The following is a 15,404-nucleotide window of genomic DNA, read 5'->3' as shown; positions in this document are numbered from 1 at the left end:
TGAGTTGTTTTATTCCCCGTGATGATCTCGCTCTCGATTTGACCCTGAATAAAAAACCCAGGTGAAGGTGAATCGTACCCGTTCAGCTCGGGGACGACCTTGCCCACAGCCTTGGCGGCTCCAGTGGAGGCGGGGATGATGTTCTGAGAGGCACCACGTCCGTCCCTCCACAGCTTACCAGAGGGACCGTCAACGGTCTTCTGTGTGGCAGTAATGGCGTGGACTGTGCTCTGAAGGAGAGGGAGCAGAGGGTTTCATTAAATGACAGATTCATCATTTATGTGTTGAATAAGGTTGTTAAGATTACATCTTGTGTCTTAGGAAATGCTAATCTGTTCTAGCAATAAACTGCATAACATACTAACATACCAGCAAGTTAGTGAATTTAGGTTGTGCTCATCTTAAACACGAGGAAATATAATTTACTTCAAGAATATGAGTCAACAAAAAACATGGATGACCAATTATTTCAAGTAAAAATAGCAAACATTTGCTAGTTTCAGCTTTATAAATGCAAAAACGTTTGCTTTTCTTGGCTATTTTTGGCTGCTGGTCAGACCAAGTAAGCTTTTGTTGATGTGGTCTATAAAATGATCTCATAAATTGAGTGTTGTGTGTAATTATTATTATTTATTTTTTTTACTTTATTTTTTCCCTTTTTTTGAGGTTGTTTTCATATATGCAATTTACAGTTTATTACAATAGTTTATAAACCAATTTTTTAAGTAGTTGAGCTTAGAGACGAACACACTAAGTACACTAGAGAAAACAATTGAAATAAAATGAAGAAAATAAATAATAATAATAATAATAATAATAATAATAATAATAAAAAGAAAGAATAGAAAAGAATAATAAAAAAGACACAATAATAATACAAAGATAAGAAAGTAATAATAATAAATTAAATAAACAAATAAGTTAATATAAAATAAAGTGTGGTGGAAGGGGAGCGCAGAGATATAGTAATATCATTTACATGGGCACTCACACGCATCCTCTTTCACATGTCAGGTCGTTGTGTGTAATCTAAATCAATGAAATGTCGGAGTTCTTTACCATGAGACCCTCAACGATGCCAAAGTTATCGTTGATGACCTTGGCGATGGGAGCCAGGCAGTTGGTTGTGCAGGAGGCGTTGCTATGGAGACGAGATAGGGACCACATGTTACCAACGACACAAAGTTAAGGTGCCACTTATATCAGAAGTGCACAGACACTCAGTGTATTTTAAGAGATGATCTTGGTTTGACATTCAATTCTTTTTTTGGCAGAGCATCTAAAAGCATCCAGATGTTCACATCTGTCCTCGCCAAGTTTGATGACACTTGACATGCTGCGTCACACTAACAGGACGTCACACTTCTGATCCTAAATCTGTCCAAAACTAAAGGTCATCATCATGAAATAAAACTGAGATTAAAACTACAAAGTAAATCAAACTACAGTTTTAGAAGTTTACCATCTGTTGCTACATAAACTCGAATGTTCTGAACATCCGTGTCGATTATAAAATATAGAAACGTGACTCCTTCAGATCCACAATCAGCAGCGACTCACCTGACAACCTTCATGGAGTTGTCGTACTTCTCGTGGTTGACGCCCATGACGAACATGGGAGCGTCGGCGCTGGGAGCGGAGATCACCACCCTCTTAGCTCCGCCCTTCAGGTGAAGCTAGAGGGACGCACAAGGGGTCAAAGGTCGGAATGTGACAAATAACATGCATGCAATTTAAATGATGACCCTTTGATTTAAGTTATGGTCAGCCTGGGAGCAGCTGGTGAACTTACAGAGGCCTTTTCGATGGTGGTGAACACACCGGTGGACTCAACAACATAGTCAACGCCAGCATCGCTCCACTTGATGTTGGAAGGGTCCTTCCTGTTTGATTACATCACACATAACAGAGGTTAAACAGTGCTGGAAACAGACTCGTAGGTAAAGCTGATCAAATGTAAATGTAAAAGTGCACGTACTCGTGGAAGACCATGATGTGCATGTTGCCGATGACCAGCTTGCCGCCCTCGGCCTTCACCTCTCCGTGCTTCCACACGCCGTGAGTGGAGTCGTACTTGAACATGTAGACCTGCAGGAGGGGGGCAGATAGGATGGAAGTATTAACCCTCTGAGACCACGCTGACACTTTACTGTCTTTAAGAGGCTGTAGTGGGCTCAGTTTTAAAGCTGGTACTGGTATCATATGAAACTAGGAAACCTGATGAATCCATTGTGTGTGGTGTCATGTTTCCCTTAACTAGTCAGGAAAGGCGCTGAATAACACTTCAAAATTTAGGCGAAATTTTGTCATGTCAAAAGTTTTTGATCCCAAATCACAGCATGTCTTTTTCTCTGGTGTTCCTCAAGGTCTTGGTGTCTTAATGTGGTATTTTGGAGGAATTATTGATCATTTCTATCAGTTCTCCAGTGGTAAAAAATGGTTAAATTTAGCACCAAGTCTGTGTAACAAATGGTATCAACGCAAAAATTGCTGCAACAATTTATGAGACATAATAGAGGATGAGGATGACCATCATATACGTCAATCATCATGTTCTAAACCCTTGTACACATTTTAATGAACTAATTGATTAATGTTTATTTCTGACACACAGTGCTGAGCTTCATCTCAGATTAATCTTCAGGTTCCAGCTTTCAGATGATGTACACCATTTCTATGTGACATCTACTGCTGACCTGCTGTCTCCCCCTAAAGACACCCTGGACCCCTCTAAAGAAGACGAAAATGGTTCTATGTGGGTCTCATAGGCTTAACATCTGCACCTATTAGAATAAAATAAGAAATAATCAAAGAACAGCATCTTTAATCAAAGTGTAGCATCTCCACAGGTAGGTTTCCAAACCTTTACATTAGCTCTCTGCCTTCACTTAATGCTTTAAAATCCCTCATTTAATAACTCCCCATAACCCAAAGATGATTGTGCAGACAAATTTGACTTAACTTGACCACCTTTTACACTTAGCCATTAGCTTACGGGGTTGTGCTTTCCCTAAAATATATACTTTTTCCCAGAATGAACTTTGGAAAGGCTTTGAGAACTACAAAATGATCAAAACAGTTTCTCTCAGAAAAAAGTGAGTACAGGAAGTCCTCTCACCATGTAGTCCAGATCGATGAAGGGGTCGTTGATGGCCACCACCTCGACCTTGCCTCCAGTGGCGGCGGCACGGGTCACCAGACGGCCGATACGTCCGAATCTGAAATGCAGGAGGATGCAGGAGGATGCAGGAGGATGCAGTCAGCGTGGAGAAGTGAAACTCAGCAGCATCACAGCGGGGTCAGTGCGTAAAAGAGCCCATTTATTTGACAGACATGAAACATGGATAAAAGAAACAAAGATTATATATATTGAGTAAAAGCTCTTGAGCAGATGTTTTGTCTGCTCTGTGAAGTCTGCAATATTGTATTTTAGAGCAGCTTTGGTGCAAAAGAAAAGACTGCTTCATCCACCTCCCACCACATTTCCCCTCTCTGACCAGCAGGTGGCAATGGGAGCTAAACTAATACGGGAGTCTCAGCGGAGGACAGCAGGGCCATACAAGGAAGGCCTGCCAACCTTGACTGAAGATAACAATGGTTGGCACGGCAGCCCAAAGCCTGTTTACGCCTAATATGGCTGCCGTCGCAGCAGGTCAGACAGCGAGCAAAGAACGGAGGGCAGGGGTGTTGGGACCGATTTTTATTAGACATATTAACCACTTCACTGGAAGAAGGAGACTAAAGAGAGAGTGAGAGGAGAGATCTCATACATCCTTCATTTGAACTTACAGGAGGAGAGAGGAGGAGGACGCAGACATGAGGACAAGGACAACACAGACTGACTTATAAAAAGGTCACACATCAACCACAGGAAAATAGAGATGTAACTGTCCAAGTCCACTCAGGTCTACTCCTGATACGTCTCAACTAATGTGGAATAAATGGCTCTGTTGGAGAGCCTGAGAAAGCTTAATGTGTTGGCTGAAGGCAGGTGGTGTTTAAAGGGCAGTTAAAGGGAAGTCCTAGCATTGTTAATGATACATCCTCCATCTGACTTTAATGAAAAGTTCAAATTCAAACTAGTCTAAGGGTGCTTTCACAAGCCATGTTTAGTCCCAATCAGAGTGAAATTGATACTTCTGGTTGGTGTTCTATTGAGTTTGGTATTTCACAGTGCACAAATTAAAGTGAACCAAATAAAAAAGAGAATTAGCTGAGGGACTTTCATCTCAAGAGCTGCCACTTCTATGGAGGGAATCACAGACTTTGAAATATTGCTGTCAAAGTTTTTTCACTTTAGTATGAAAGTCCTATTCATAACTTTTATGTAAATAAATGAATAATAAATGAATTCAGTGGGCAGAGAGCAGAGTTGCCACATAATAAGTAAAGTTCAGTTCAGTTTGTCCAGACTACAGAAATAATGGAGATATGATAAGAACGTACTGTTGAACCTTTATCAGAGCACAGACGAGGCTGCTGCAGTCACGCACACTTCTCTTTAGTTTAAATACGTGAATGTGTGCAGATAACTCATTCATAACTGCATTTATTCAGGAAAAGACCGATTATGTCGGTTAACTCGCTGATTAGGAAATTATGAGAACCTGCCTGGATCTCCACTCCCAACACGGCTGTTTAAATGTCCCAGAAGTCATTGTGTTGCCGTAACAAAACAGCATAAAGGACCAATTTGTTGAATCAGGAATCAAGTTAAACAGTCACTTGAAGCAATGAGGGGTTTTAGTGCCTGGCTCAAGGGCACTCACAAGATCCAGAGGAAAAGAAATGCTGCCACACTGTGCTGTACAATCTGAGTCCTGTTATGTAACGTTGCATGTCTCCAGGAGTCACGTTACATACTGACTGTCATCATGGGACAGTTTGAACCTGGTGACACAGACAATCACACCCTCTGCACGCCAACAGAAGAGACCCCGTCTATCTAGAGAAAGGTCAGAGTGCAGCAGGAAGTTCAAACTGCTCTTGGTAACAAGGTTGTCACAGATGGTGGAAGGTCGTTGCTACAATTATACTTTATATTTGTATCATGCAACCTAACGGCACAACAGCAGCTTCTCAGGTGACGGTGGATGTTTTTTTATCCACTATCCTTTGGTAGCATTTATGTGCACATTATAACACTGCTGTGCTGTCTCAACTGCTAACTGCAGCTTGGACAGTGCATCTCAATATGCGCTCTATACATTTACATACATGCACAAAATACCTTTTCTTTGACTACTCATACTGATGCTAGGGCTGTCCCGACCATGTTATGGGCTTCGAAGTTTCATCGAGAAATAAAAGCTTTGCGGCGCGTCGCAGCGCAGCGCGTTGCAGCGCAGCACGGCGCAGCAGGCTGACATGTTCTTCTGTCTCCATCTCCCCCATTTAAGCTGCGGGACAGGGCCGCTGCCACACTACTGTACACATTCACCTCTACACATACCAAACAGCAATATCCGTCTGAGAATAACTAATAATAACTCATGTTGAATATGAATAATGAATAAAGTTGTGGGGTTATTCCTTATTTCATGAGCTATTTTGGGATCTATACATTATTATTACATACTTACTGTATATAAATACAAAACAAAAAAGGAAGCATTGGAATACTGATCTGTAGGTCAATTACCATGGCAACGGTGGAAGCTTCGAAGCATTGGGGTCAGCCCTAACTGATGCAGTCATATAAGGCTGATATATAAGAAACAGCAAGAGGTTAGCCTTCCATCCAATGCAAGCTGCCTTGCACTAGGTTCTGAAATGTCTAGTTCTGATGTAGTTAATGCTAATCAATATTGAGCAGTAGAGTGTAGATTTAAAAAACTTCACTTTAAGGTGAACTAATCTAATTAATGTTTCTCATAGTTTAGCTTTCATCCAGGAGACCCGTGTGAAACCAACAACAATGTTAAGTTTCACTTTCACTTCACAAAAACATAGTTATTTGAACCCAAACCATGATATGTAATCTTAAAGCTAAGTGTTTTTGTTTTAAGTGTGTCGAGGGGTCCTGACTAAGCATCAATATGTGACGAGTTGGGATGAGAACATGTTGACTGTCCACATCCGTGAGAACATGTTGGTTCACATCCGATGTAAGTTTCATCATCAGATGGTGCAAACCCTCACGGACGCCCAAAGTAGAACTTGGGCTTAACCGAGGCTTTAGAAATGTCAAAAAGTAGAAAAAAACTCAAATCTGGCAAATTACTGACACAACACTATAAAACCTTTGCTCTGTATTTGAACCATGCTATCTCTCCAGTAACAGTGGACAGCCACAGGGCAGTGCCTGGGGTCCAACTACTGTTTTGCCGTGCTCAAGAGCAGCGGCAGAAGTATTTCTAATAACCAAGTTGCTGGTCTTTGCAGTGGGAGGAAACCCCAGGCGATTACTGGGAGGATATGCAACCCAGTTTGTCAATCATAAACCTCATTGTCTACATTTCAGCTTTACTTCACAGGAAGAACGGACCTGAGGGAAAAGTGTCAGCGCACATTAGAGTTTCACGGTGTTAGTTTTGGGAAGCCACCAAGCAGCCAGAAGGCCAGAATAGACCCGAGCCCATCTTCTGTTTCTGAGGCTCAGTGTTGGTGTTGATCCGAGGCCAGAACCAAGGAGCTAAATCTCCCTGCAGCTCGACAGCAGCTGCTTCACCGAGGAGGAGGAGGAGGAAGAGGAGGAGGAGGAAATGTTTCACTGGTGAACTCCGAGTCTGAGCAGCGTCTATAAACCACCGGCCGGATGATCTCTGACCGTCAGCGGAAAGGTTAGAGGGTTAAAAATAGACGAGGGGAGAATAGAAGGAATGTGACAGCTGAGGAGAGCAGCGAGATTGGAGGGTCTGAAGGGTGTGGAAGAAGAGGGGACGCCAACCGTGACACCACAACACCAGCGGACTATAAATAACCAGAGAATAGACGGGTCCTGTCCAAAGTCCTGTCCAGCAGCAGTTAGAGACAGAGAAAGAGTCTCAAATAAAAGGGAAATAACTATTATTTTTAAGGATTATTGTGGGGGAGATTGTCAGATAATTAATACTTGTTCATTTTTTATTTTATGTTGTGTTGCATTCATTGGGTAAATGCTTTTATTTTAGTCACTTAACTTTTATTCCCTATAAAAGCGCACATATCAGGAGCAATTTGGGGTTCAGTGTCTTGTTCAAGGACACTTCAGCACTTAGAGATACTAGTATTTGACTTTACATTTATATCATTTAGTTAATTAAATATATTTTATATACTTTCCACTCATGGATTTAAAGTTTTACATGGTTGTTGGACATGTAATGTTAGGCTGCAACTAATGATTATTTTCATTAATTGATTATTTTGCTGATTATTCTCTCGATTAATAATAATTTAGTTTACCAAATGTCAGAAAATGCTGAAAATTCACAATTTCCGAGAACTCATGGTGACATATTCAAGTAGTTTGGGTCCAAAACCCAAAGATATGCAGTTTAATATCACATAATAACATATATAATAAACATCAGGGCTCAGCCCGGGGCAAGTCAAATGCCAGGTTGGGCTTGTCTGATCAGGTAAATGGTAAAAAAAGAATTACATTTTTTTTTTTTTCCGGAGGAGATTATGGAATTACCCAATAACTGCTAATAAATCAAACAACTTGTATAGGGGCAGGTGAAAATGGCCTTTAGGCAAGTAGGTTTCAAACCCAATTGCCCAACCGGGCGTTAACGTTGAACCCTGAACATGAACATTTAATCCAGGATATGTAGAAACGTTTTGGTTCTTTATAAGACACCCAAAGCATCAATTTAACATCTACTTCAGAGAAATCATCTCCTCATTGAATCACATCCTACTTTCAAATTTCCTCTCCTTCAACCGACTCTATCACGCTCTCATGGTGAAGTAATTCATCTCAGATAATCAGTGGAGGGTCACAGAAACATTGTCGGGGTCCTGAGGCTGGAGGACCTTTACACCCACAGCTGCTTATATTCTATTATTAGTGATTTAGGAAATGAAGACACTCGGCCTCACATCACGTCCTTCTGGAAGGAAGCAGCAGCTAAAAACCCAGAATATCAAAAAAGTCCAGTAAAAGCAGAGAGGTTGTTTATCTGCTGCAGCCTTTCAACACTCATCAGACGCCTCTAATGCCACTGAATAAGCTGCCGGATGGTACAGTGTCACATTTCTGTAGACATGAGGATGAACTGATGAAGGATTCTGGATGCCTATAAGATCATTTCCACTCATCAAACACTTCCACCAAGAAAATTAAATATGAATATTTTCTTCTATTGTAAGTTTTTTGGGTACATAATGTCTTTTAAAAATGCTTTATAAAACATCTTTTACATTTTGTTTTATCTCTGTATGTTTGACCAAAAGTCCCTGTTTTTATTGCATGTTCTGTGTATGATGTTCTTTTATTTCTTTCTTTTGTGAAGCACTTTGTAACTCTGGTTTTGAAAGGCGCTATAGAAATAATGTTTTTTATTATTATTTATATTTGTATTAATAAATGCCACCTTGTGTGTTTGCACAGACTCCTGCTGACATATGTGCTTCTTCAACATCCCATTTCAAGGTTTCCAGTGCCCCTGTAGAGAAGCACTTCTTCTTATGTCATCTAATGACAGCTTTACACTAAGAGGTTCTCCAGAGGACACCACTACACTAATGTGAAGGAAAAAGATGAGAACTTTTCTGAGGGACTAAAATCTAAATAAAAAGCACCAACTCACCCGTTGACTCCAATCTTCACCATGTTGTCTGATATGTTCTAGTCCTCACTGGAAGAAAGGGGGAAGGTTTAAGACAAAGTTCATTCATATTTGATCCCAAAACAACACAGAACAGAGCATCATGCAAAGATATGAAGCTGCAACAAGGACTCCAGAAGACTAATAATACATTACTTCACTAAAACCTATAATCAAAATGCAGAAATACTCAATTTAAACGAGAAAATTAGCATTTTGGACTAACTAACTTTTTTTGAAAGAAGCATACAGATTAATTAGCAGACCAAGTCACAGGAATTATGAGATGAAATCCCCTGAAGTCCGTTTTTTGACAGTTTGTCTCTTCAAAACAGAAGAAGCCTCTGTTAGTTGAATAAAGTGTACCGTCAGTGAAGGCACCTGGTCAGTCCTGGTCAGTCCTGGTCCTCAGAGGGAGAAGTGAACGCGGGGGACGAGCTGAGGTGGCGCTGCCATTTATACCCACCGCGCGCCGCCGCCGCCACCGCCGGGCACGCCCCCCATCCAAGGTCGCGTGCAGCTGCCTGTTAAACCCGCGTCCAGCAGGAAGGAGTCAACCAGGAGTCACCAGGTTTGCTGGAGTTTAAACAGGTCTACAGTAGTTTAAACAGGTTTACAGGAGTTTAAATAGGTTTACTGGAGTTTAAACAGGTTGACAGGAGTTTAAACAGGTTTACTCTCCAGTCAACCTGTTGAGTTTAAACTCCTGTCAAACCTGTTTAAACTCCTGTCAACCTGTTCAAACTCCTGTAAACCTGTTTAGACTCCAGTAAACCTGTTTAAACTCCTGTCAACCTGTTCAAACTCCTGTAAACCTGTTTAGACTCCTGTAAACCTGTTTAAACTCCAGTAAACCTGTTTAAACTCCTGTCAGGTTTACAGGAGTTTGAACAGGTTTACAGGAGTTTACAGGAGTTTAAACAGGTTGTCAGGAGTTTAAACAGGTTTACTGGAGTTTAAAGAGCAGCTGAGAGGAGACACAACACACCTTAACACACCTGACTCACTAACTTCTGTTACTTCGACACTGTGTGATTTTTAATGGCCTATTTTCTATAAAATATCACTCCTCCGCAAAGAAAAGTAGTTCCAGCGCAGGGGTTAGATAGACTATGTGGTTGCTAAGCGACAACGGCTAAGTAGCACAAACTAAGCTGGGCTTCCTGCTCTATTTCAATGATTTGATCTTGTTTTATCCTCCTAAAGTTCAGGATATTAATTGCTTTTAGCATGTGTATATTGTAAAGCACTTTGTAACTTTGTTTTTGAAAGGTGCTATGAAAATAAAGTTATTTTAGATTTTTCATTAATATAAAAATTAAACAAGACTTGTGAAAGAAGGAATAACACATTCCTCTTACAAACCAAACATTACATTTATAAGCAATAAAACCTGCTCTTGTTTAATTTAGTCTCACTAGGTCTGGTATGACCAGTAGGCCTATCTTATGCTGGCTAATGTTAGCTAATATTAGCAAACTTTCAATACGCTTAGCTTATGCTGTAAGTGACATTAAGTCAGTAAAAACATATTAGAAATGTAATTTAAATAAGTACTCATATAGTGACACCGAGAAATGTACAGTATGTGTGTAGGCGACAGGCCCTCAAATCTTATTATAATATTATTATCAATTTGTATTATTTATTTATAATTCTCTACATATATTGTGTTATATATTGTAGCATTACATAATTTACATGTTACATACTCCTTTATTCTAAACTTGACTTTTCTCTCTGATGAACAAATTATGTAATAGTGACACATTTTCTAAATTACCTCAAACATATATTTGGCATTTTTGTTCTACAATTTTTTCTAAGTTATTTTGTCGATAAGTAAAGTAAAATACATCTATCTGTCTAAAGACCCAAAGTGTTCAAAATACACAAATAAGTCATTATTAAATAAGCAATCATATTAACAAAACAACCAAAATATATAATGTAACCATAAAAAATAATTTGCTTCAATCTAAATGAGTGGACAGCCAGTCACATAACTGGCTCTTTACACAGTTTACTATATGTACTTGTTCATTTAGTTGATCATAATATCATCCTATTATTATATTCCACAGTATACATCAATCACTGCATCATTCTCACAAACTCTCCATGTAACTGCAACAAGCACCACATTAGTTTTACTGTCATTGATTAAGAAATAAAAACCTCTTTGTACACATACAGAGTTTGAACTCAGATGTTTTCAGTGTAGTTGATCTTTTAACTGGTCCTCAGTCCTGAACCAGACCTCTCCACCCCCCCACCCTCTCTCTCTATCCTCCTGTCCAGTCTCATTTTCACTGTTTGACACTGTTGGTCATGTGATGCTGTGGAGCGCTCTGCTACGTGAACAGAGCTTGCACAGAGAGGAAATGTCATGACAGGTTCTCTCTTAAAGCTTTGAGCTGCCTCAGTCATTATACAGCAGGTCACGGAGCTACAGTACATTTGATATTTCTAGTCTAAAAAACAACTGTCAAATTTACAAGAAAACCAAGGATTTATATTATTACATCCCAAAGCAGTAAAATAATTTGGGAGATATTTCAGTCCAGTTGCAGCAGTTCGGGAAAATAGTCATGAAATTGAATGTATTGATTCGTGAAATCAATTGGTATGTGATCCATGTGTAATTGTGAACTGGGAAGTATGGAGCTAAGAACGGCGCGTAGGGAGGTCGGGGTGGATGGGTGGGTCAGAAAACACAGGACTTTCACCAGGAGACCGGTGTTCATGCCCCGTGTGAAACCAGAAGTCAACATTGATTTATTTGTCACATAACTTCTGTACTTAAATTACAACACTTCTGGAGTTATTTAACCAAAGCCACGATTGTTTCCTAAACCTTACTAAGTAGTTTTTTTCACATAACTTCTGTATTTAAGTTACACGACTTCTGGTGTTATTTTAAACCCAAATCGTGATCTTTTCATTAACCCAAGTATTTTTGTTGCCTAAACCTAACCAAGTTGATCTTTTCCTAAACCTAACTAAGTAGTTTTGTTGCCTAAACCTAACCAAGTCGATCTTTTCCTAAACATTAGTAAGTAGTTTTATTTTGAAAAGACTGGAGCAGAAATTGACACATGCGTCACGTGTTGCTGGACATTCGTAGGAAAACGCACAAAAAATACATATATGAAAATCGTGCTGATTGTCACAAATAAAAAAGGGAAATTTGTGTCAAAGTACACAAATCAAATAGATTAAATTTTGTGACTATTTCACAAACAAATCAATAGACTTATTTATGAAGATAAGAGTGATATAAAGCTGTTTTGAATCAAGTTTGGACCTTCTTGACATGTGTTCTTGTGTTCCTGATGGCCTGCTGGGTGTGTTTGATGAAGCTCAGTCTCTCTGTGTTGTAATCAATGCAGCCATCACTCGGCTCCCCTGGTTCTGAGCTTATGTACAACCAACTGTATTCAGCCACAATCAGCGTACCCATTTTCTGCTCATCCAGCGGCAGCAGCAAAAGTAATGTAACCACTGGGAACAGAATACAGTATAATGACACGATTCATACTGTAACTGTACCTCTATTTGAATCATGATAAAAAGCACATGAGTCTCCCAACTTTCCACAAGAGAGGTCAAAAGATGTCGAGGTTAAAACTGGGCTGGCTTTGGTTGAATACTGTATTACAACAAAATTTAGCCCAGTTTTAATCTACATTGTTGTCTCGTTAATCAACAAATCCATGCTTACCGTACCTAGAAAATAACCATCTACAAAGCTAATTCACAAACAACTAGATAATGCATTTTATTTCAACCAAACCAAGACAAAGACAAATGTTGTTATGTTTCTGTTGATTGAGAGCGCCTGTCTTCACAGAGAGACGGTCCAGGTCTATTCTTGGATAATCAGTCTGCGGGCCAGATCTCCTCACATCATAACTCACCTCCATTATATTGTGTCGACATGCTGTTTAAACACAATGGAGCAACATCTGTCCGCTCTATTATTGATGGTGCAGGCAGGGCAGTTTATTAGGCAACATGAGCGGGGGCCGAGTGGACCAGAACAAACTGAGGAGTTTTAAAAATATCTTGTCACTGTGACACATAACATCTGATCTTAAGCTATTTTTACTCACTTACAGAACACAACACACAACTACAGTCCATCATGAAACATGTTCAGGTTCAGGTTTTGATGAGAAATGTTTCTACATGCTAGTCGTTCCCATTTAATTAAATTTTTGTATGTACAACACCTTCAGTTCACCAGGTGGAACACAGAAGGGAGAGGTGTTATAAACCAAAACTGTTTTTAAAGTCAGTCCAAGTCAACTCTCAAGTCATCAGAGACAAGTCTCAAGTCCTTTAGGGGAACTCTCTGAGGCTGTGTCTCTGAAGTGTGACTGTTTAGTCTCCTGCGTTGTTAGTGTTTTTTATAGAGGTAATATTACGTTCTTTAATCACATCTTGAAGCTGCGTAGCTATGCAGATCTTGACTGCAGTGTAATTTATTACCTCCGCCAAGGCCAAAGGCCTAGGAAAGAGGTAAGAAGGAGGTTAAGTTTTCACCGGTGTTGGTTTGCTGGTTTGTTGGTTTGTTGGTTTGTCCGTTTGGAGGATTACTCCAAAAGTCCGCGATGGATTTGAATGACATTTTTTGGAGGGGTGGGGTGTGGCACAATGAACAATCCATTAGCTTTTGGTGGCGATCCGGATCATGATCCGGTTTCGGGATTTTTTTTTAATAACTCCGCTCAGCCTGTGCATTAAAACCACAGGCCACCACAGGGGGGAAACCAGCCTTGGCGGAGGTCTGCGCTCTCCTAGTTTTCTACTGTCCAAGGATTTTATTTGAGGTAAAAAACACAAAATTTCAAGTCTCAAGTTTTAATGTTAGTGACTTAAAATATAAGGTTGGTGTTATTCTCTTACTGTCAACAAATCTCAAGAAAAGACCATGGATGTATAAAGAGAACAGGATACAGCGTTGGATGCAGGGCCCCGTTTAGTCTTATGAAAGTTGCTCAGTGGCGCAAGATGCCAATAAAGTTGATCTTCCTGGGTATAAAATTACCCAGATCTACCGCATCCATGGGCCCATAGAGAGGCAAAGTCCCGCCCCTTCCAGTTATCCACCATGGGACATTATTTCGAAAAAAATATAAATGGTAGTCAATGGAGAGAGACAAATATTTTGTTCGAATTGCACCATGAATCACACATATTAAGATTGCCAATTTAAAACCTAATTTTGTAAGTCAAGAAAGTCTAAGTTTGTTGTAAAACTGTTGAAGTATCAGACTGTGAAAATAAGTTATTAGAAAGAGGACACATCCAACAGTGTGGTAGTGACTTCTCTCTCTCTGAAGCTACGATGTCTGTGTGTTTCCTACTGACACCAGCAACATGTCTGATCCTTCTTTCTCTTCCTGTCTGATAAAAAAACCAGGAGTCACTGGTAAAACACATCAGGAGTCACTGGTAAAACACATCAATGACCAGGAGTCACTGGTAAAACACATCAGGAGTCCCTGATAAAACACATCAGGAGTCACTGATAGAACACATCAGGAGTCACTGATAAAACACATCAGGAGTCACTGGTAAAACACATCAGGAGTCACTGATAAAACACATCAGGAGTCACTGGTAAAACACATCAGGAGTCTCTGATAAAACACATCAGGAGTCACTGATAGAACACATCAGGAGTCACTGGTAAAACACATCAGGAGTCACTGGTAAAACACATCAGGAGTCTCTGATAAAACACATCAGGAGTCACTGGTAAAACACATCAGGAGTCACTGATAAAACACATCAGGAGTCACTGGTAAAACACATCAATGACCAGGAGTCACTGATAGAACACATCAGGAGTCACTGATAGAACACATCAGGAGTCACTGGTAAAACACATCAGGAGTCACTGATAGAACACATCAGGAGTCACTGGTAAAACACATCTAGAGTCACTGGTAAAACACATCAGGAGTCTCTGATAAAACACATCAGGAGTCACTGATAGAACACATCAGGAGTCACTGGTAAAACACATCAGGAGTCACTGGTAAAACACATCAGGAGTCTCTGATAAAACACATCAGGAGTCACTGGTAAAACACATCAGGAGTCACTGATAAAACACATCAGGAGTCACTGGTAAAACACATCAATGACCAGGAGTCACTGATAGAACACATCAGGAGTCACTGATAGAACACATCAGGAGTCACTGGTAAAACACATCAGGAGTCACTGATAGAACACATCAGGAGTCACTGGTAAAACACATCAGGAGTCACTGATAGAACACATCAGGAGTCACTGGTAAAACACATCAATGACCAGGAGTCACTGATAGAACACATCAGGAGTCACTGATAGAACACATCAGGAGTCACTGGTAAAACACATCAGGAGTCACTGATAGAACACATCAGGAGTCACTGGTAAAACACATCAGGAGTCACTGATAGAACACATCAGGAGTCACTGGTAAAACACATCAATGACCAGGAGTCACTGATAGAACACATCAGGAGTCACTGATAGAACACATCAGGAGTCACTGGTAAAACACATCAGGAGTCACTGATAGAACACATCAGGAGTCACTGATAAAACACATCAGGAGTCACTGATAAAACACATCAGGAGTCACTGGTA

At 40.1% G+C, this 15,404-nt stretch overlaps 1 protein-coding gene across 1 annotated transcript in view; it reads right to left on the bottom strand.

Annotated features, from left to right (window-relative positions):
- The window catches only part of LOC141754905 (glyceraldehyde-3-phosphate dehydrogenase-like), a 13,395-nt gene extending 4,155 nt beyond the window's left edge, over nt 1–9,240 (bottom strand). The window contains exons 1-8 of the mRNA XM_074614339.1: nt 9,123–9,240; nt 8,739–8,782; nt 3,119–3,218; nt 1,979–2,088; nt 1,793–1,883; nt 1,561–1,676; nt 1,060–1,141; nt 32–230 (exon numbers count right to left, since the gene is read on the bottom strand). Of these exons, the coding sequence (XP_074470440.1) occupies nt 32–230; nt 1,060–1,141; nt 1,561–1,676; nt 1,793–1,883; nt 1,979–2,088; nt 3,119–3,218; nt 8,739–8,761 (721 nt within the window). The 5' untranslated portion in view covers nt 8,762–8,782; nt 9,123–9,240. The remainder of the gene's footprint in view (nt 1–31; nt 231–1,059; nt 1,142–1,560; nt 1,677–1,792; nt 1,884–1,978; nt 2,089–3,118; nt 3,219–8,738; nt 8,783–9,122) is intronic.
- Between the last annotated feature and the right edge of the window lie 6,164 nt (nt 9,241–15,404).

The sequence above is a fragment of the Sebastes fasciatus genome, chromosome 17, assembly GCF_043250625.1.
Source record: "Sebastes fasciatus isolate fSebFas1 chromosome 17, fSebFas1.pri, whole genome shotgun sequence".
Taxonomy (NCBI): Eukaryota; Metazoa; Chordata; class Actinopteri; order Perciformes; family Sebastidae; genus Sebastes; species Sebastes fasciatus.
This window is presented reverse-complemented; position numbering and strand designations above follow the sequence as displayed.